The sequence below is a fragment of the Cervus canadensis genome, chromosome 31 (genome assembly GCF_019320065.1).
Source record: "Cervus canadensis isolate Bull #8, Minnesota chromosome 31, ASM1932006v1, whole genome shotgun sequence".
Classification (NCBI taxonomy): Eukaryota; Metazoa; Chordata; class Mammalia; order Artiodactyla; family Cervidae; genus Cervus; species Cervus canadensis.
Window position 1 is genome coordinate 21584756 of NC_057416.1, and position 22534 is coordinate 21607289.

The 22534-nt window shown below is 40.2% G+C and overlaps 1 protein-coding gene across 1 annotated transcript in view; it reads right to left on the reverse strand.

The window, feature by feature from the left end:
• Positions 1 to 10585: 10585 nt before the first annotated feature.
• The window catches only part of C31H8orf48 (chromosome 31 C8orf48 homolog), a 72443-nt gene continuing 60494 nt past the window's right edge, over positions 10586 to 22534 (reverse strand). The window contains exons 2-3 of the mRNA XM_043454441.1: positions 14647 to 14742; positions 10586 to 12778 (exon numbers count right to left, since the gene is read on the reverse strand). Coding sequence (XP_043310376.1) covers positions 14675 to 14742 — 68 coding nt within the window. The 3' untranslated portion in view covers positions 10586 to 12778; positions 14647 to 14674. The remainder of the gene's footprint in view (positions 12779 to 14646; positions 14743 to 22534) is intronic.

Below are 22534 nucleotides of genomic sequence, written 5' to 3' on the forward strand. Positions count from 1 at the left end.
CAAGGTTCTTATTGGAAGAAATTAAGACCCTGTCTGTAGGAAGCAGTCAAACCAAAATGAAACCAAATGGACTACCTGGACTGGCCCAGCATTGCAAAGAAGCAGAATTCATTGTACTTTCCAGTGCAGGCCCCAACTAAAGCAGTAAATCAAAGAGATTCCATGACCTTTCTTTTTTGTCTATAAAATGCAGTTTGCTCGAGTACAAGAGCTGCATAAAACATGAAGAGAAATCTATTTCAATTAAAGAAAACCCCGAGGCAGAGGAAAGGAATCCTTGTTCTGGCTGGTAGTCCCTGATCTGAGTTATTATCATGTTAGCCACTCAGCATGCAAACCCCGTCTCTAATTTAGAAGTAGACTTCTCTACCAGCTGCCTGTCTGGGAAGAAAAGGTGTGTGGTTGGAAATAGAAACCCCTCTTGAGACTCCTCCCAAATAATCAGGAAAAGGAATCCCTTCAGTATCTCAACCCATCACCATCTTGTACCTTCCTGTCTGAAGGCAAAATAGAGTTTCACTTTTGCTGTAGGGATGCTAAGAAGAGGAAACTGCAAAATGTCAAGTACTTCTCTGGATACTGCGAATTGCATTAGATTTTTTCCCCCTGAATTACTCCCAGATAATTGCCTTAAATCTCTGCTACTGGAATACAAGCTTAGCCTCTCTGTGTGTGTTAGTCACTCAGGCATGTCCGATTCTTTGCAACCCCATGGACTGTAGCCTGCCAGGCTGCTCTGTCAGTGGAATTCTCCAGGCAAGATTACTGGAGTGGGTAGCCATTACTTTCTTCAGAGGATCTTCCCAAACCAGGGATCGAATCCAGGTCTCCTACACTGGGGGCAGATTCTTTACCGACTGAGCCACCAGGGAAGGCCAGCCTCTATATATGACCCCCAGACTGGGGGTATGCAGCAGGGTCTGGCAATGCTTTATTTTTTACCGTAACTTTTATACCCTAAGTTAGTAGATTTCTAAGGGGAAGATAGTTTAACATTATATCAGCTTGTCCTTCAGGAAACCAGGGTGTTTTCTGCGTACTTCTTTGTTTGTGAGAGTCTTGTACGGGTTATCTTCTGGCCTGGGGGCCTATTGACATTTTATGACCTAGGTGAATGCAAAGCTGTTTTCTATTCTTTAATGAACACAAAGGTCAGTCCTTTTGCAGAAGTTATCAGTTAAATTTATCTAAAAGGTTTACCACACAAAGACTCTGCAGCTCCGGTGAGGCAGCCCCTGTTTAGCATTCCTGGTTAAAATTAACAATTCTAAACTCTTATTTTTCTAAATCTTTAACTCTAACTACTTTTAGAATAATATTTTTGTGTTCTCTAATAGGGCTTCCTCACCCCCGGAGGGCTCTGTGCCTATTAGGGCCTTTTGTATGATCAGGTTCTTTATGCTGTTTATGATTAAGATGTTGTGAGCGATCTTGTGCAATAGTACGCATTTGTCAAGCAGACTAGAATGCCAGCAAAGGGGTCTAGATTGAAACACTCCTTTCATCCTGGATAATCTTATAGGATACCACCATCCGGGGGACATATTGATTAAAGTTCTAAGTTGATTCTGTTTGGAGAGAGATCGGGGGAGGCCTTCTACCTGTGTCACAGAAATTAGGGAGTAGTCTAATATAGCAAGCATCAGAAAGACAAAGATCATCTTTAAGGTGAGCACCGGGGCAGCTTTTCGAAATCCCTGAGGTCCTGATCTGCCCTGCTTGTCAGGTCTTCTCCTCACGACCTTGTCATGGGTGGGACCTCGTGTGCTGACTCCCAGCAGAAATAAACTCTCTCGGTTTTTATTTTGTCTAAAACTATAATATGTTTATTTCACCCTCATCCTTGAAACATTTTCCCAAGTCTATAATTCTAGGTTGATAGTTATTTTCTCTCACTCTTTTAAATCTATTATTCCAGGGTCTTCTGGCTTCCTTCATTGCAAACGAGAAAAAAGACATCAATTTAACTACTATTCATTTATGTGTAATCCATTTTTCATTCTGACAGATTTTAAAGTCTTTTATTTTTCTTGGATTCTTTTTCTTCAGTATCTGTTATACATAAATTGAATGTATCAATTTATTATTATTTTATATGTATTTTGTTTCCTCTATTATCAAGATTATTCATCTTTAATCCATCCTGGATATTTATTCTTTTTTTTTGCTTTGTATTTTTATATATTGCATATTTTTCATTGTGCTTATCCTCTCATTTACTCATAGAATTCAGATTATACCCATATTAAACTATCCCACTGTGTCTTCCAGTTCTCTTTACACCAATAGACAATAAGAAATAAGCAAAAAACTCAGATTAGAAAAAAACTCATAGAGAAAGAGTTTGTACATAAAATATCTAAAATATGACACAAATGATTATATCTACAAAACAGAAAGAGACTCATACATAGAGAATATACTTGTGGTTGACAAGGGGGTGGTGTGGGGAAGGGAAGGATTGGGAGTCTGGGATTAGCAGATGCAAACTAGTATATATAGGATTTATAAACAACAAGGTCCTACTGTATAGCACAGGAAACTATATCTAATATCCTGTGATAAACCAGAATGGAAAGGAATATGAAAAAAGATATATACATAAATTTTACATACATATACTTACATAATATATATAGCTGAGCCACTTTGCTGGACAGCAGAAATTAACACAACATTGTAAATCAACTCTACTTCAATAAAATGAATAAGTAAATAAAAGTCAAAGAGATGAAGGGGAACCGTGACACATGCAGCGCCCAAATCCAACAGCCGTGACTCTGTTAACATCCCAGGTCCTAAGAAACAAGAAGGTGGAGTGGTTGCCGGAACTCAGACAGACAGACCTGTGAGTGGCAGGCCACCTTGGGATAAGCAATGATGCTCTGTGGAAGGACAAAGCCAGACTAAGGCAACTTGCAGGGGGATCAAGGATTGACCAGCCCCACTCCATCCATCTTCCTCCTTCCAGTCCTCTGCCAGGGCTCCTCACTGAATGGCTCCAACCAAAAGCAGAGGGGGTGGCATGTTGTCCATACAAGTCAGCCTATTGGATAGTCACAATGTTGGACTATCCTGAAATAGACAGGCGGTCAGAGTTGTTCCTTATTAACGCAAACTGCAAGAACACTGCAGCTCTCTCGATTTCATCCAAGGTCTGAGGCTTAGCTTTTTCAACAGCTCTGCCTTCTCTGTGGAGGTGACCTTCCAAGCATGATCAGGTGGGCCATCTCATTCGGAATCACCTGAGATCTTTACAAAAATGCACATTTAGGACCCTGAAATCGTACAAGGATCAACTATGCTTAGGAATGGGTCCAGAAATCATATTTAATCTCTCTATGATCACAAAAATCACTGAGTTATAAAATAAGAATTTTGTGCAAGCCCTTTCATTATCTTTCTTACTGGGTCCCTTAGAAAGGAGTTGAAATATTGCTAGGCAGAAATAATCATGACTTTCTATATGAAGTAGAAAGTTTACAGATTTCTGTGACTATTTTTGTTTAAAATTATCAAATGTAAGAGAAATCTGGGGCTTCCCTGATGGCTCAGACAGTAAAGAATTTGCCTGCAATGCAGGAGACCTGGGTTCATTCCCTGAGTTGGGAAGATCTTCTGGAGAATGCAACCCACTCCAGTATTCTTGCCTGAAGAATTCCATGGACAGAGGAGCCTGGCAGGCTATAGTCCATGAAGTCACAAAGAGTTAGATACGACTGAGCGACTGACACTTTCACTTCACTTCAAGAGAAGTTCCCATAGAATTCTTTTATTTTTTTCTATAAATCATATGGATATCATTCAGCTGTAAAATGAAAAAGATACAAAATCATCACTTATTTTAAATGTTACCTATAAGCACTTTTTGAAAATAATGTAGACTTTTGAAAACATAATGTAGACCTGTGAAGATTTCATGAAGCAAGTAAGATTTAAAGAAAGAATATCAGGGAGTTCCCTGGCAGTCCAGTGGTTAGGACTCCACACCGCCAATGCAGGGGGCACGGTTTCAATCCCTGTTAAGGCGACTAAGATCCCACATGGCTTGCAGCATGGCCAAATGTTAAAAAGCAACAACAATAATATATATATATATATATATACACACACACACACACATATGTGTACATATGTGTGTGTGTGTGTGTGTGTGTGTATGCATATACAGCTGGTGGCTCAGCTGGTAAAGAATTAGCCTGCAGTGCAGTAGACCTGGATTTGATCTCTGGGTTGGGAAGATCCCCTGGAGAAGGGAATGGCTACCCATTCCAGTATTCTGGCCTAGAGAATTCCATGGACTGTGTAGTCCACAGGGTCACAAAGAGTCGGACTTTCACTTTCACTTTTCATAGACAGATTTGGGAAGAAATATTTGTAATATATATAATAAAATTTTTTAAGGAGAGGGATCAGACCTGTGAAGTAGAAGCAAGGATACTAGCATCTGAAGAACCATGAAGGACTCCTGTGAAGGAATAAAGAGTCCCTGTTAGTTTAAACAGAAGATAAGTCAGATCAACCAGGGCTAGACTTGCAGGGCCTTCTGTACGAGCCAGATGACTTTGGAATTTCAGGGCATGGTAGATGCTGTGGATTTGCTGAACCACGCCCAACACCGGTGCCCTATTCCTTGCTTGCTGCCACTCTAGGCTATGCAAAAACACCTGCTTCCCAGCATCAGTCACGTGCGGTCAGGAGAAACAGTTCTCCGCAACAAGAAATCGCTGGTAGGTTTCAAGTACATATTTTGCTTTCCCATGAAAAGGACAAATGGAATTGGTACCGTCCCATTCCCTCTTGTTCTTGCCCTGAATGTGGACGTCTGTATCTATCATAAACCCAGCCTTTGACCCTAAGATTTAAAACATTAATAGGAGAATAGAGCCAACATGCTAATTGGGGCAGGTGGACACTAGCAATCAGCTGAACCAGTGCCCTCAGCTGACCTCGGAGTTGGTGTTTCTTGAGAAAAATATACCTTTATGTTTAAGTCACTTTTGGATGACTTTTCTGCTATTTGTAGCCAGCTGCATTCCTAACTCTGACTTTCTGGATAGAGAGAGTATGACTTAATTTTGCAACACTGTGCTGTACTTAGTTGCACAGTCATGTCTGACTCTGAGACCCCGTGGACTATAGGCCGCCAGGCTCCTCTGTCCATGGGATTCTCCAAGCAATAATACTGGAGTGGGTTGCCATGTCCTCCTCCAGGGGATCCTCCCAACCCAGGGATCGAACCCAGGTCTCCTGCATTCCAGGCAGATTCTTTACCAGCTGAGTCACCTTGGAAGCCCAAGAATACTGGAGTGGGTAGCCTATCCCTTGTCCAGGGCATCTTCCTGACCCAGGGATCTAACTGGGATCTCCTACATTGCAGGAGGATTCTTTACCAGCTGAGCTAGCAATACTAGTGGGAAAGAAATGTCACTTTCTCTTTGTTTTTTCGAATGGAATATAAACTGCTTCAGTTTTCCAGTTGCCTGACTAGTGGAAAACCCTATATCAGTCATGTTTGCAGAATTCCAATTTCCACATTTAGGTGTTTTGAATGGTCACAGGAACTTCCCTGGTGGCCCAGTGGTTAAGAATTTACCTTCCAATGCAGGAGGTATGGTTTGGATTCCTGGGCCAGGAGCTAAGATACCACATGCCTGGTGGCCAAAAAAACAAACATAAACTGGAAGCAATATTGTAACAAATTCAATAAAAGACTTTAAAAATGGTCCTCATAAAAAAATTCTAAAAGAAAAAATGGTCGTAAACTTTCAGTTCAATTCAGTTCAGTTGCTCAGTCCTATCTGACTCTTTGCGACCCCATTGACTGCAGCACTCCAGGCCTCCCTGTTCATCACCAACTCCCGAGCTTACTCAAACTCATGTCCATTGAGTCAGAGGTGCCATCCAACCATCTTATCCTCTGTCATCCCCTTCTCCTCCTGCCCTCAATCTTTCCCAGCATCAGGATTTTTTCCAGTGAGTCACTTCTTCCCATCAGGTAGACAAAGGAATGGAGTTTCAGCTTCAGCATCAGTCCTTCCAATGAGCGCCTAAGACTTATCTCCTTCAGGATGGACTGGTTGGATCTCCTTGCAGTCCAAGGGACTCTCAGTTTTCTCCAACACCACAGTTCAAAAGCATCAATTCTTTGGTGCTCAACTTTCTTTATTTTCCAATTCTCACCTCTATACATGACTACTGGAAAAACCATAGCTTTGACGAGATGGACCTTTGTTAGCAAAGTAATGGCTCTGCTTTTTAATATGCTGTCTAGGTTTGTCTTAGATTTTCCTCCAAGGAGCAAGAATCTTTTAATTTCATGGCTGCAGTCCCCATCTGCAGTGATTTTGGAGCCCAAGAAAATGAAGTCTGTCACTGTTCCCATTGTTTCCCCATCTATTTGCCATGAAGTGATGGGACCAGATGCCATGATCTTAGTTTATGAATGTTGAGTTTTAAACCAGCTTTCCACTCTCCTCTTTCCCTTTCATTAAGAGGTTCTTTAGTTTCTCTTCGCTTTCTGTCATAAGGGTGGTGTCATCTGCATATCTGTGGTTATTGATACTTCTCCTGGCAATCTTGATTCCAGCTTGTGCTTCATCCAGCCCAGCATTTTGCATGATGTACATGCATATAAGTTAAGTAAGCAGGGTGACAATATACAGCCTTGATGTACTCCTTTCCCGATTTGGAACCAGTCTCTGTTCCATGTCCATTTCTAACTGTTGCTTCTTGACCTGCATACAGATATCTCAGGAGGCAGGTCAGGTGGTCTGTTAAACCCAATTCTTTAAGAATTTTCCACAGTTTGTTGTGATCCACACAGTCAAAGGCTTTAGTGTAGTCAATGAAACAGAGGTTGATGTTTTTCTGGAATCCCTTGCTTTTTCTATGTTGGTTTTACAGTTGTTGGCAATTTGATCTATGGTTCCTCTGCCTTTTCTAAATCCAACTTGAACATATGGAAGTTCTTGGTTCACATAATGTTGAAGCCTAGCCATACAGTCTTTCTTCAGTAGTCATCCATAATATGCCTCTTATCTATGCTTCATTGGCAACCTTGGCCCTGAAGACTTCTGTCATAGACCCCAAGGCTACAGGTTTCCTCATCAGTCCTCTGACATGTTTCAACACCAGAAGCATTTTCATGATAGAGTCTGCAGGAAATCAGGTGCATGCGTGCGTGCTAAGTTGCTTCAGTCATGTCTAATTCTTTGTGACCCTATTGTTCTCAGATATTCACAAGACCCATAGCAATCTCATCTGATGTCTTGGCTGAGGAAATGTTTCCAGATAGCTCCAGCTCCAACTATCTCAGATCTCCAACAAAATAATCCTCACCTCCAATCCATTCCCTCTGGAATGACTATCCATAAAATCCCCTCAATATGCAGAAGCTTGAAAAACTGGAATATTGCTAGTATTTAATTTGCCTAGAAACTTCTCCTTGTGGCTCCACAACATAAAAATCTCCTAAAGCAGAGGAAAAAGGAAACTTTGGTTACATTCTTGCCTTAAGAGAATTGTAGCAGGGAGAAAAATCACCCAGAGCAAAGAGGGAAAAATATACTTTACTACCTTATGAAGTTATCAAGTTTCACACAGGTGTAACATGATAACTCAGATATGCAGATGAAATCACCCTTTTGGCAGAAACCTAAGAGGAACTGAAGAGCCTCTCGATGAAAGTGAAAGAGGGGAGTGAAAAAGCTGGCTTAAAACTCAAAAAACAAAGATTCAAAAATTCAAAAAACAAAGATTATTGCATCCAGTCCCATCACTTCATGGCATATAGATGGGGAAACAATGGAAACAGAGACAGACTTTATTATCTTGGGCTCCAAAATCACTGCAGATGGTGACTGCAGCCATGAAATTTAAAGATGCTTACCTTGGAAGAAAAGCTATGAGAAAACTAGACAGCATATTAAAAAGCAGAGCCATTACTTTGCCAACAAAGGTCCATCTAGTCAAAGCTATGGTTTTTCCAGTAGTCATATATGGATGTGAGAGTTGGACCATAAAGAAAGTTGAGCACCAAAGAATTGATGCTTTTGAACTATGGTGTTGGAGAAGACTCTTGAGAGTCCCTTGGACTGCAAGGAGATCCAACCAGTCAATCCTAAAGGAAATCAATCCTGAATATTCATTGGAAGGACTGATGCTGAAGCTAAAGCTTCAATACTTTGGCCACCTGATGCCACGAACTGAGTCACTGGAAAATACCCCGATGCTGGGAAAGATTGAAAGCAGGAGAAGGGGATGACAGAGGATGAGATGGTTGGATGGCATCACCAACTTGATGGACATGAGTTTGAGCAAGCTCCGGGAGTTGGTGATAGACAGGAGGCCTGGCATCCTGTAGTCCACGGGGTCACAAAGAGTCAGACACGACTGAGCGACTGAACTGAGCTGAACACAGGTGGTGGTGAGCCATCACAGCTTTTTAAGCAAGTCAAAGCATTTTATGGATGATTAATCTGGATGATTAAACTTTTGGAGATGACAATATGTTCACCATCTTGAATTTGATTATGATTTCATGGGTGTATATGTAGGTAAAAATATATCACATTGTATACTTTAAAGGTGTGCAACATATTATATATTAACTATCTCAAAAATGCTGTTTAAGGTGTTTTATGTTTATTTTGTAAGTATACTCTAAATATTACTTCCCAGAGCCACTGTATCATAATAATTCCTAAATATATTTTTTATTTATTTATTGGCCATGCTACACAGCACAACACTCTTTCTGCCCCTTTATGTCTGTGTCAGAAGCTTCCTCTATCTCTTTTATACTTTAGTAAAACTTTATTACACAAAAGCTCTAGCGATCAAGCCTCCTCACTGGCCCCAGATTGAAGTCTTCTCCTCTGGAGGCCGCGAATCCCAGTGTCACTTGTGGTTCAGCAGCAACCTTTCATCTTGGGGGCTCGTCCGGAGTTCTTCAGGACAACGTAAGGATGCTTGGAGCTCTAGTTCTCTGTTCCCTAACGAACATGTTTTCTGCTGTACTTTACTAACTCTACAATGTGCTTGTGTGAATGAATGACATGCCCTGCACGAAGCAAGTGAGGAGCCCTGCTCTGTGGTCCCACAGTGACCTCATATGGCTGATGGCAGAAACCCTGTCAGGAGTTTATACCAACCTGCTGACAGATTTCCCTGGTGTCTCAGACAGTAAAGTGTCTGCCTACAGTGCAGGAGACCCAGGTTCAATCCCTGAGTCGGGAAGATCCCCTGGAGAAGGAAATGGCAACCCACTCCAGTATTCTTGCCTGAAAAATTCCATGGACAGAGGAACCTGGTAGGTTACAGTCCATGGGGTCACCAAGAGACCGACGTGACTTCACTTTCTTTCTTTCTTTACACAGCATCTGGAATCTCAATTCCCTGAACCAGGGATCGAACCTGTGCCCCCTGCAGTGGAAGCACAGAATCCTTACGACTAGGCTACCTGGAAATTCCAGTTCCTAAATATATTTCAAGTTACAGCTCACATATATATTTTTAATGTGTTTGATACGAAGATTTTTCCTTTTCCTTTTAGCACTTTGTTTCTCAATTCATAGGCTATAACAGACCCCATTCTTTCTTTATTTTACCATGACCTCTTTTTTGCCCCTTCATTCCAAGTTAATTTGATTTCTCCATGTATCTATAAAAGGGGAAAAGGGAATTTTATAAAACTTACTGAAGTTACAAGTTGTTGTACTTAGGAATTACATATAAATGGAGTGCTTCTATTCTGATCAGTATATTAGATGCTGGAGATGTAAAGATAAATAAGCCAGTCCCCGCCCTAGTAGACAATACCCAGTCACACTGCAACATCAATAAGTGGTGGGAATTTTTGTATTCAGGTACAAAGTTAGTGCATGCAAAGTCTTGCTGTTTACAGGTGGGGAAGGTAATAATATACACATAGTAAAACCTTCCAATAAATCCCATTGGAAGGATTGAATAATTATTTAGCAAAAATCACTAAATAAATAAAACTTTAGGTCAAAAAATGACATACGTAGTAAAATACACAGAGTCAAAAGTTCAGATTTTTCTCTTCCACCCAAAGTAAACACTGTAAAGATTAAAAATGTCAACATGTATAATGCTTTCTATTAAATTTACTCAAATATATATATATTTAAAACACAATCTATATTTGAATTAAAGCAATAATAACACACACGGTTCTGCACTTTTAGATTTTCTAATAAATCTTGAAACTACTCTCATTTTAGAGTTATTGTTTAAATACCACATAGTATTTTGTTACATGCGAAAGAAATACGAAGGAAATGAATCATTATTTCAAAGTTCGAACTGTCTTTAGTGTCAACCTCTTCAATTTCCAGCAGATGGCGCCATAACAACACTCCAGGAAATGTGAACTGCCTAACAGGATGCCAAGCTGTTTAAGGTCAGGAGTGAAGGCTGTTTGCTTACTAAACGAAAAATCAATTTGACAAATGCCATTCTGTCACGATATAAGGATGATTTTGACCAAAATGTCTCGAAGCTTTATTTGTGTCAATGGTTTAAGTCTTCATTTTAAAACTTTTCAAAACAGTTACAGTGGGAAATGGGTCAGATGAAGTGTCTCATCACCTGCAGTGAAAGTAATAGTATTTTTTACAGGCTTGTCATTAGTGACATGTCACTTCCATTTCCAATATCCAAACTGGTCCTTACAATGACCCTGTGAGTTTAAAAGGTCAAAATGTTTCTTCATCATACAGGTAGGAAAGCTGAGCTTCTCGTGTTCTGCAAAAGTTCAGTCTAGACTCTGGTTTCAAAGCTGGTCTTTTGACCCCGAAACACTGAGCTAGTCCCAATCCACCCATTCATTTGCTGGATCTATTCTTGTTTTTGTTGTTGGTTTGACTAACTTCTTTGTGCATGAGAACGATAGGTTATAATATTTTAAAGATGAAATAGTGCATTTGGAAGCAGCGAGTACCAACAATATGTTCACCCAGTTGAGAGAACAAGAAGGAAAAGAAAGAAGGACGGATAAAGGCGAATTAGAGGCGGGTACAGGGAAAAGGCAGTGAAGATGTAGGAGGCGAGAAATACGGAAGGACTGAGGAATGAGGAAAGGAGATGCATATAGCACTAGACAGACTCTCACTTCGTGTGAGACTCAGCCCTAAACACTGATTACACACTCCGCTGCTCACGTGTGAACCTGTTATCCACAGCCCGTGGACGTATTTCAATTGCTTTGATTCTTGAATATATTTATTTGGTGGATGTGTGTGTAAAATGTTTGGCAAGTAAATATTTCACTATTTCATGTTAAAGTCACCTAAAGAGATGCACATAGGACTGGATTCTTCACCATGCTTTGCCACACATTTTCTGGTGAATTTGAGCATTTAATCCTCTTAAGTAGGATTTAATCCTGTTAAATCCTACTTCTCATCTATACAACTGAGCATTTGAAAATAGTTGTTGTGAGTCTTTAATGAAATTGTCACACAGCAGGTGTGCAAATGTTCATTTTGTTTGGCTGATACACAATGCCTGTATGTTTTGGCATTAGGGCGCTAAGCCTGCGTGATCTGACCCATGTTTATTTCTCCAGCCTTATCTTGTTCCAGGTTTCTCTTCAGTCACAGCAAGGACAATGGCCTTCCTTCGGGGTTTTGTTTATTTGTGTGTGTGTGTGTTTTACTTCACTTTGCTCTTTTCCTCTTTAAGCCCCTTTTTATCTTTTTTTTTTTTTTCTTTTTTTGTCTGTTTGTCTTGTGTGTACACTAGACTGTAAATAGCAAGGCAGAGATCATGCTTGGTTCACCTCCATTGTGAGGAACGCAGCTCAGAGCACAGAGCAGATTGTGGCAGAAATTGAATTAAATTATGTGATGCTCATTACTTCAGACAAATTAGGATGGCAGCATCTCTAATTACTAATGAGGAGATCAATTTTTCTTCCAGCCTAGGACCAGCCAGAACTGGGTACCACATCTCTGTGGGAGACAAGGTCTTACTTAGTGTGTTTATTCCACAATGCCTTGGAAATTTCAGGACACCAAGAAAGTGATCAATCAATCTCTGTCAATACAGTATCATTAGGGGTGCTGGTGTTGCCCACAGAGCCTCCAGGACTCTGCCTAGGGCAGGCCTCTTCTCTCTCCAGGACTCCCACGTTTCCAAGGCTCACTTGGTCACGTGAGGAACGGCTGGCACAGACAGCAGCTAACTTTTGTGTCGGGAAATAAGGTAACCGCTTCAAAGAGAAATGTTTTCTGATTCCTTTTGTTACCTTCTTTAACGCTGAAATCCGATGTACAAGGTGTTACCTATTACTCTCACCTTAAGACATCCAATCACACTCATTTTCAGGCACTCAATGGGCAGGCTTTTCCTTAGACACAGAAAACAAGACAGAATAATTAGCAGACAACAAGCTTAGAACAGGATCTTCCTTAGCTATACAGATTTCCCCGTCCCAACATGATTCACATTCCTGGAAATGATCTTCACAGAGCTTGATGGACCTCATTTGAGAACAATAGACAACAGTCACAATCAGATAATCCCATATTCTCCACAATAAAAGAAAAAGCATCACAGATTAAGTGGCCAAGTATTCTTTTCTGCAAGAGGCGATCAGACTGAGCATCTTGTAACTTATTTCAAACTTGAATACCAATTCTTGGTTGAATTTGAGAAAAGTCCCGAAGCTTGCTTTTAGTAAATGAGAATGTCATTTTGTGATTAGATTCTTATTTCTATTCAATATGAAGCTCATGTCATGGTCTTTGATCTGGGAAAGAAAAAGAATCAGCAATGGTGATGAAGCCTCTATCTCGATTATCATTTTCTTTTTCATCCCAAAACTCTCCCTAAAGTTTTCACCTCATTTCCAACAGTAGATAAGACATAGACCTAAAACGTATTTACTTTACTTTTCTGTAAGTTAAATCAGAAAAATAACGAGTACCTACTAAAGTAGAAGACAGGTTTTTGTTGCCCTGAAAGACAAGGGGATCCTAATTATGAGTAGTATTTCAAGCTTGTATATTTCTCTATCTTCATAGAATGTTATTTTATGTTGGGTGTCTGTAAATTTCAAAGATGCACAATGGATAAAATGCAAACGTATCAGCACACTTTCATAAAATTTTTCTGAGAAGGCAGTGGTGCCCCCGGTATAAAAATGAACACAAGGTGGCACTCTTTCTTAATGTTAACCTCTTTAAAAAACTAGATTATGCTGAAAAGTAAGATTTCCAGCCGAGGACTGGAAGATTTACTGTATGTTCCATCTCTCCAATAATTCCATTAGTTTAGTAGTTTGGTAAATTAATTGATTCATTCCTAAGTGATCCAGACGATTTATCTAACCACAAATTTTAATAAATGTATTTTGTGGAAGTGATGCTATTGTGAAGAGGTGTTTCTGAATATGGAGGCTGCTGACTAAGGAAGTGTCTCCGTCGAAAGAGTAGGGGTTCTGGAACCAGAAGATCTGGGTTTGAATTACAGCTCAACTGATTTATTCTCTGAATAAACTGAAAACCTGCTAAACTTAATGAGTCTGAATTTCCTCCTCTAGAAAATGAGCGTCATTGTTTATTCCCCAGGTGGCTACTTTGATTTTTGAATAAGATAATGTACATAAGCACTGAACATAATAGTCTTCCAGAAAGGTGCCCCCTCCTGCACATACACATACACTTAAAAGCCAACCTGTGCTTAACCTGTCTAGATTTCATAATGATTTCCTATCTTATAAATAAAGCTAATATTTATTAACTTATTAAGGAAAAATCTGTATCATATTAAAGATATTAGGGAACTTTATTTCATATTTAGTCTAATATTTATCGAGTGCCCACTATATGCCAGTTGGCTATCTTATATGCATAAGACATAGCGGTGAACAGAGAGCAACATCTTCCCTGAAGGAGTCAGACAGCAGACATGTAATCAGAGAAGATGGGGTAGCAAAGGAACCAGCGAGATAGCATAGAGCTGCCAAGTAGCCTTCTTGAGTAAGTGATATTTGAGTTAAATCGTAATGGTGAGAAAAAGACAGCCTTGGAGCAAAGGAGCAGCAGAGGTCCTGACACTGTAATTCTCTTGGACTGAAGATAGAAAAGAAAGCTAGCGAGACAAATGTGCAGTGACTCAGTGAGACATGTAGGGAGAAAAGCTGGAAATGTAGGTAAGGACTAGGTCATGCAGTGTTAGTCCCTGAAAGCGGCTTAGATGTTTTGCTGAGATGAAATATCCCTGGCGTTTTAAGCTACAGAGTGACTTATTATTATTGCATGCATTTTTCAGATTCACAAAATGATGTAAACAATAAATGATGGCGACATAGTTTAGTTATATTGTTTAATAATTCCCAAACTGATGCTTGTTTACAACCAAGGACACTGTACTTTCTGAATATTTGAGAAGAATAAACACTTGATCCTTGGTTGCAACATCATTTAAGAATTGCTTATGAGAGAATGATTTTCTGACCACCATGAAAACACTGAAGTTATTTCTTAATGGCATTAACCATGTAGTCATATATACTTCCTCCTGCCTCAAAGACTCTAAAAAATGTGTGCTTTCCCTTCCAGAGGGCTTGGCACAACCCACCTTGAAACCAGGTGTAGCCAAGTGACAAGTACTCACCTTAGATTATGAGCAAACGTGATGTTTGTCACTTTCGGGCCAAGGTTGTCAGGAAGCTGGTGAGGTTTCTCCATTCTGCTTTTCCCTTTTCTTCCACTAGAAAACAAAGGTCTACTAGAAGCGAGGCACTGGGGGAGCCATAAATGGAACAAATCAGTTCTCTGAGTTACTGGGTGGAAGAAAGCGGCCCACTAAACTGAAACACCCTATCTTTCCCTCTCTCCTTATCTAGATAGTTTTCTTTCATGAAGCTCTATTCATTCCCTGCAAGATAAGCAACACTCTGAACAAGACCATCCTACTCTGTCAAATCTCAGATTGCTTATGTGTTCTGCACTTCACCCCAAAGAACCTCCTGCCTCTCTTGCCTGCCCTGGAGAATTTGGGGTATTAGGGATCTAAGAGTTTATTGATCATTTTCCCTGAGGGATTTGTTTCCTACTCAGTTCTTATATTCATTAAATGACATTCATGTAGCCTAGGGACTACAAACCTTCCCACCCATGTGTTGTTTTCCTGCTAGCGATAAAGACATATCATACTTGTCATGGAGAAAATCGTTAGATCTGACTATAAGCTGTAGAGAATCAGGGAGCTGATAAAAATTCCATCAATTTTTCTGGTATTTATCCCCTAAAATTGTTAAGGCAGGAGGTCAGGTAGAGAGAGTCACAGAGTTATCAAAACCGAGGTGGCTATTCTCTTACGTCTTGGAAGAGCTATTCATATCAGGAAAGCCAGTCTTGAGTCAGATATTTAACAAGGACACCAGACAAGCAGCTGAGGATTTAGGAATAAAATGACATCGTTTCCTGAAGAATCCAAGCATTTGACCACAAACTGAAGTGATTAAAGGAAATTGTCCAGATCTCATAAAGATGCTGGCAGCATAGACTGGGATACAGCTGCTGTTGAAAAAAGATGCTCCATGTTTCCCACATATCCTCACTAGAAGGTGTCTATCCAAACTTATGGGCCTAGACTGAATCTTCTGATGAAGATCTCTACTCGTGGTCTCACATGTTCAAGGGAGAAGAGACTAAGAGAAAGAACAAGGAAGACATTAGAGGGAAACAGCGGGGGTGGGAGTACTTCACCAGCAATTAGTAATACTAAATGGTAAGGTCTGTGAGCGTAACAATCCCTGATGTCAAGTTTAGCACTCCACTTAAATCATGTCTGGCATGTAATAGAGGCTGAATGCACGGTGCTATGTGAGTAAATGGAAGAATGGATAAACAGAATGAATGAGTGATGGCTGGATGAATCTTAGCTTTCTGGTTATCATATCAACTTGGCATATGGAGATGGAACTGTTCACATTAACCAATGATCCTCACTCAAGGATATGAATATGTGCCCTGTCCTCCTACACGAACCTCCTCCCTGTAAGAATTATTTCAAGAATCACCTAGAGATGTTAGGGAGTAAGCATGAAGCAATGACAAGCTCATGATTCCTAAAGTGAAAGAAAACAACAAAGGCGTGGAGTAGGGTGTCAAGTCCCCTGGAGCAAAGGTTCTAGATAAGCAATAAGGACTAGATACAAAGCAAGAAAAGAAATCCAGTATTAGCCTCAAAGTTTTGAAAGAAAGAAGAATGACATTTTGGGGGTAAAAAAAGATCAAATGCAAGATCTGATGTTAAAATAAAAGCCTATTTCTCATACAGTGCCTACCCCACTCCCTTTTGTAGACTACTGATACATCAAGATTGTATTCTTTTTTCCCCATGGGAAATATTAAATATTTCAACACAACTGTATGGTAAATAAATTGGCTTGTGACTTCCCATTTAGAATAGCTGTCTTTCCAAAAAAAGCATGTGCCTACAACCACTTAATTTCTGGAATACAGCCAATAACTGGGAAATTGAAAAATGGCCTGGAAATGTTTGCCTTTGCTTAACAAATGCAAAACAACACAAGTTGGAGAATGAAGATTTTTAAAAAGAAAGAAAACAAGTTAATAACTTTTAAATGTTATAAAAATATTTAATCCTTTTGTTAACAGTGAATCTAAAGAATGATTAACAGTATCTACAGGCAAGTTTTGGCCACCTCATGCAAAGAGTTGACTCATTGGAAAAGACCGTGATGCTGGGAGGGATTGGGGGCAGGAGGAGAAGGGGACGACAGAGGATGAAATGGCTGGATGGCATCACAAACTTGATGGACATGAGTTTGAGTAAACTCCGGGAGTTGGTGATGGACAGGGAAGCCTGGCGTGCTGCGATTCATGGGTTGTAGAGTCGGACACGACTGAGCGACTGAACTGAACTGAATAATAGGCAAGTTGTCTGCTGTATGTTAAGTACAGAAATGTCCTTAAAGTATATATTTTTTAACTCACTTTATTTAACATCTGACTTTCAAATGTCTACCCCAAGTCAAATCTTGCTATGGCAATGCCAGATCAGCTCTCTAGGTTACCTCTAGATGGCAATGTCTCTTTAAAATCATAATTGAAGACACTGTCGGTTCTATTTACAGTGGACCGTGTCAAGCAAATCCTACTGAATGGAAGTGCCAGGTATACATAACCTCGGGGCTTCCCTGGTGGCTCAGATGGTAAAGAATCTGCCTGCAACGTGGGAGACCCAGCTTTGATCCCTGGGTCGGGAAAAACCCCTGGAGAAGAGAATGGCAACCCACCTCAGTATTCTTGCCTGGAGAATTCCATGGACAGAGAAGCCTGGCAGTCCATGGGGTCACAAAGAGTCAGACACGACTGAGCGAGGAACACTTTCACACTTCATATATAACCTCTGTCTATATAACTTATTACTTAACAGACTAAAAAACAAACAAAAAATGTAGTCACCCTAACCAGTAAGTTCAAAATGGAAGACTCACTCTGAGTCCACATTGACAAGCTGTGGATAGTTTGCATGAAAGGGATTCTCAAAGTCATTGATTTGACCACTTTTGGACTCACCTAGCTTTAAGTTGTTTTGTGTGTGTGTGTGTGTGTGTTCTCTTCAATAAAAGCTGTATGTCCATTCTGAAGGTTATTTTTCAGTTTGGCTCTCCAAGGCAGATTTTAGGTTTTCTGATAGTAGCCATGAAATCAAAAGACGCTTACTCCTTGGAAGGAAAGTTATGACTAACCTAGAAAGCATATTAAAAAGCAGAGACATTACTTTGCCAACAAAGGTCCGTCTAGTCAAGGCTATGGTTTTTCTGGTGGTGCGAGTTGGACTATAAAGAAAACTGAGCACCGAAGAATTGATGCTTTTGAACTGTGGTGTTGGAGAAGACTCTTGAGTCCCTTGGACTGCAAGGAGATCCAACCAGTCCATCCTAAAGGAGATCAGTCCTGGGTGTTCATTGGAAGGACTGATGCTGAAGCTGAAACTCCAACACTTTGGCCACCTCATGCGAAGAGTTGACTCATTGGAAAAGACCCTGATGCTGGGAGGGGTTGGGGGCAGGAGAAGGGGATGACAGAGGATGAGATGGCTGGATGGCATCACCAACTCGATGGGCATGAGTCTGGGTAAACTCCGGGAGTTCGTGATGGACAGGGAGGCCTGGTGTGCTGCAATTCATGGGGTCGCAAAGAGTCAGACACGACTGAGCGACTGAACTGAACTGAACTGAAAGACTATTTATTTATTTATTTATTTTCCTAGCTTGCTCGATCATGTCCAACTCTTTGCAACCCTGTGGACTGTAGCCCGCCAGGCTCCTTTGTCCATGGAATTTTATAGGCAAGAATACTGGAGTGGGTTGCCAATTCCTATTCCAGGGGATTTTCCTGACCCAGGGATCAAGCTCACATCTCCTGCATTGGCAGGTGGATTCTTCACCACTGCACCACCTGGGAAGCCCAAAAATATCGTATGAATGAGCTTGGTGGTCACAGAGCACCAGACAAATGTGTATTTGAATCCTTTTTGACCTTAAGGTAGTTACTTAAACTTTCTGTGTTTGGTTTCCTTATTAGTAAGATGGGGACGATAACATCTAACTTGAAACAGTTGTGGTGAAAATAATGAGTTAATACATGTAAAACAGTATGCACATGGGGTCTGATAAGGTAGAAACTAAACGGTAGCTGTCATGATGTTTCTTTCTCGTTTTCATTGTGAGCCCCACCAAGTTGCCACCCAGGGTCTAATCTACTTGAATAACTTCCTCCATCATTTTACCTGTCATTTTGCAATCTCCACTCATTCTTCAGGAGCCAGGTACCAGTTTTTCTGCTTAATTTCCCAAATTACATAATAAAACTGAGTTGCCCATTTCCCTGGCTCCCAGCAAACTTGGTGTTACAACCTTGCCATGTGATTTTATAACTTACCTCTTTGCACCCATCAGCTTCTTTTAAATAACTATGAACTTCGTGTGGCCACCTCTGTGCTATTCACCTCTGCCTTCCCAGTGCATAATACAGAGCACACCACGTAGTAGGTTCTCAGTAAAATTTGCATCAGTGAATGAATGAATGACTCTTCATAGATCACCTTGACCGCATTTCAAATCTCATAATTCCCACAGTCTTTTCTGAGTGGATTGCAAAATTGGTCTGCTCTACACTTTTCCCAGGATGGTGGGAGGAATTGCTTATCTAGTCCCTTTGATTTGGGGCCAAAAGGAATTATTTTTGGGAAGATTGCCCTGCTGGAAACAGCAAACCTTTCACTCTTTTTTTTCCCTCTCAATTTCCCTTTTCAAGCTCCCTTTGTCGTATCAGGCTATAAAGGATTTAAGCCATGTTTCTATGCCCACGAAAAGCTCCTGCCAAAGATAAGAAAGAAATCGGCAAAATTGGAATAGTCTTGTTCAATATCTGGCATTATGGATAATTGAGTTTTTATGGTAAAAAAAAAAAAACTTTTATAATTAAAACACAGAAAAAGAATTGCTGTGGTTGAGAAAAGTCCCATTGCTCTGTTAAAACATATTTTCTACTCTACCAAAAATAATCAGACCAATAATGTGTTTAAAAAGTTATGGCAGATTCAAGGCATTTTAGAGACTAAAGAACAGATTAGCTGAGTATTTCATTTGGGGTTTTTCTTTCACCCACTTTTTAACTGGAAGTTGTGTGTTTGCCTGACAAAGTTCAGTCATCTGGCTAAGTAAAGAAATGTAATCTATCTTCCTATGTTCAAATAAGATTTTTAGTCACACCTTTTTAACTGACTGAGATGGTAATTACTTCCTGTACCTCATACCTGTTCTAAATGAAATCCAAATCCATTACTTAAGTGGAAAGGGTCATACTATAGTCCATCTTTGCCATAATTTAACAGTGCTGTAGCTTCATGGGAATTTCCTATGTCGAAAAGGCTTGAAAAAATAATTTATTCAAAGAATTTTCAAAAATTGGAATTAACTACCAACTGGAAAAAAAAATTAAGAATAATGTAGTCAGAGACTTCCCTGGCAGTCCAGTGTTTAAGACTCCAAGCTCCCAAAGCTGGAGGAATGGTTTCGATCCCTGGTTCCTTGCTTGGGGTATTAAGATCCCACATGCTGCAAGGTTTGGCCAAAAAAAAATAAAAAAAAGAATAACATAGTAAGCCATAATAAAATCTCCCAAGTTCATAAAGGGTTACCGGTCTACAGGTGTTGGCAACCAGCTTTGTTTCCAAGGGAATGGCACCTGACTGCAGATCTTCATAACCTAGGCAAAGCCAGGGAGCACACCCCCCTGTAAGACCTGGGGAGAAAGAGCAACGCTCTCAGGCGGCCTGCATAAGGATGCCCATGGGGCAGTGATTTGACCTTTTAGAGACTAGATTCTAAATGTTTTTAAAATTGAGTCCAAGTGCTTTAGGGGTACCTCTCCATGAACCCACATACCTACAGCACTTTCCAAGTTACATTCACGCACGTCATGCATGGGAAAAAAATCCTGTGAAGGAACAGCTGATCTTCAAATACAAAGTTAACGTCTAAGAATAACCTTTAAGGATTTCAGGAATTATTGCACTCTCAGATGGCTGTTTTGGGCCATATTTGATCATTTAAGCAGATTATCGTCATTCTCATTTATCTTTCCCCCTCCCCCTCCTCTTCTTCCTTCTTTCTCAATTCTCAGTATTTTTTCCTTCTATGTATCTTATGATTTGGAGATTGCTAGTATGTAGTTCAGAGAAGGCAATGGCACCCCACTCCAGTCCTCTTACCTGGAAAATCCCATGGACGGAGGAGCCTGGTAGGCTGCAGTCCGTGAGGTCGCTAAGAGTCGGACACGATTGAGCGACTTCACTTTCATGCTCTGGAGAAGGAAATGGCAACCCACTCCAGTATGCTTGCCTGGAGAATCCCAGGGATGGGGGAGCCTGGTGGGCTGTCTGTGGGGTCGCACAGAGTCGGACATGACTGAAGTGACTTAGCAGCAGCAGCAGCAGTATGTAGTTATATGGGAAAGGAAACATATGCCACAGTAATTGGCTCTAATAGATATCATTCTAAATTGTGCTTCTCCCCAACACATGTAAATTGGGAATTCAAAACAACTTAAAGAGACACGGACGGCAGTTAATAAAAGTTGGTCTAAGCCAACTCCCTGGAGTACTTCATTCTTTTCTTTTCACCCCAACCATCACCATAAGTTATGTGACATTTGCAAATCTGGGGGGCGGGATCATATACAATTATCTCTTGTGTAATAAAAGTGGGTTGTATTAAACACGGGATAGTAAACCGAAGGGCTTCCCAGGTGGCTCAGTAGGTAAAGAATCCACCTGCCAATGCAGGACATAAGAGACACAACTTCAACCCCTGGGTCAGGAAGATCCACTGGAGAAGGGTGTAGCAACCCCCTCCAGTATTCTTGCCTGGAGAATCCCATGGACAGAGGAACCTGGCAGACCACAGTCCATGGGGTGGCAAAGAGTCAGACAATAAACACGGCACAATAAACCAAATAGGGAACTTAATCAAAATGTACCTTTGAGTAAGTACAAGGTGGTATGTATTTTGTAGTTGGCCATTAAGAAAATTATTCAAGACTTACATAATTGTGGTAGATCAAAAATAGAAATTGTGTGACAAGTCAGAGAAAAAAACAGGGAGTCGAAATAGAAGTCAACCTGAGGATTCTGGATTTCTCAGCACCTACCCAAGGCACAGTGACCATGATAAATTTCAAAGTAAAGCATCCTGATTCCAGGGCGTGTTTTAAATGTCCAGTAACTGGATCAAAGTAAACATTTAATAAAAATATACTTTAAAAAGAAGTAACTAGCTCTGGTCAGAGTGTGCGTGTTCCTTTCTGAGGTCGCTTAGAGATGTGAAAGTTCTTGGATTGCTTTCAAGCTCATGCCTTCACGGTCACATGCCATGAAAGTTATAATTAGCCAAGAAATAAGAACATGCCAATCCAGTCTGTGCAATATTAGTGCTCCAGAATATAAAGACTGCTAACCATATGAACATACTGCTACAAATGACCTCAAATAATAAAGATCATATTCTTCTAACATATATACAAGTTATTTCAATGAAAAATCATTCAGAGGTTAATGGATAATCTGACATCAAGAAATGGCAACACATCAAACATAATTGATTAGTACACTTGATTTATGCTGCTATGTGATTTATCACTAACAACTATTGAGTATCCCTAATATATAGTGAATTGAAACCTCATGCTACTGAATAATTATTTGATGTTAACAAAGAACAGATTATATTCAGATCTTGTGCAACTTATAGTGCATCTGATTTTTATTAGTGCTTGGCTGGTTGCTTCCTTAATTCTTCCAATTTTTTTTAAACTAAAATTGTTCTCAATTGAGTTTAGTGGGCAAGATGAGCTCTCCTTTTATTATCAAAGTTTCCAGCACATAATAATAAAAAGCTGTGATGTAATTGTATAAATATCTCAATTGCCTAGCAATGAAAAAAGGACACACAAATAAGATAAAC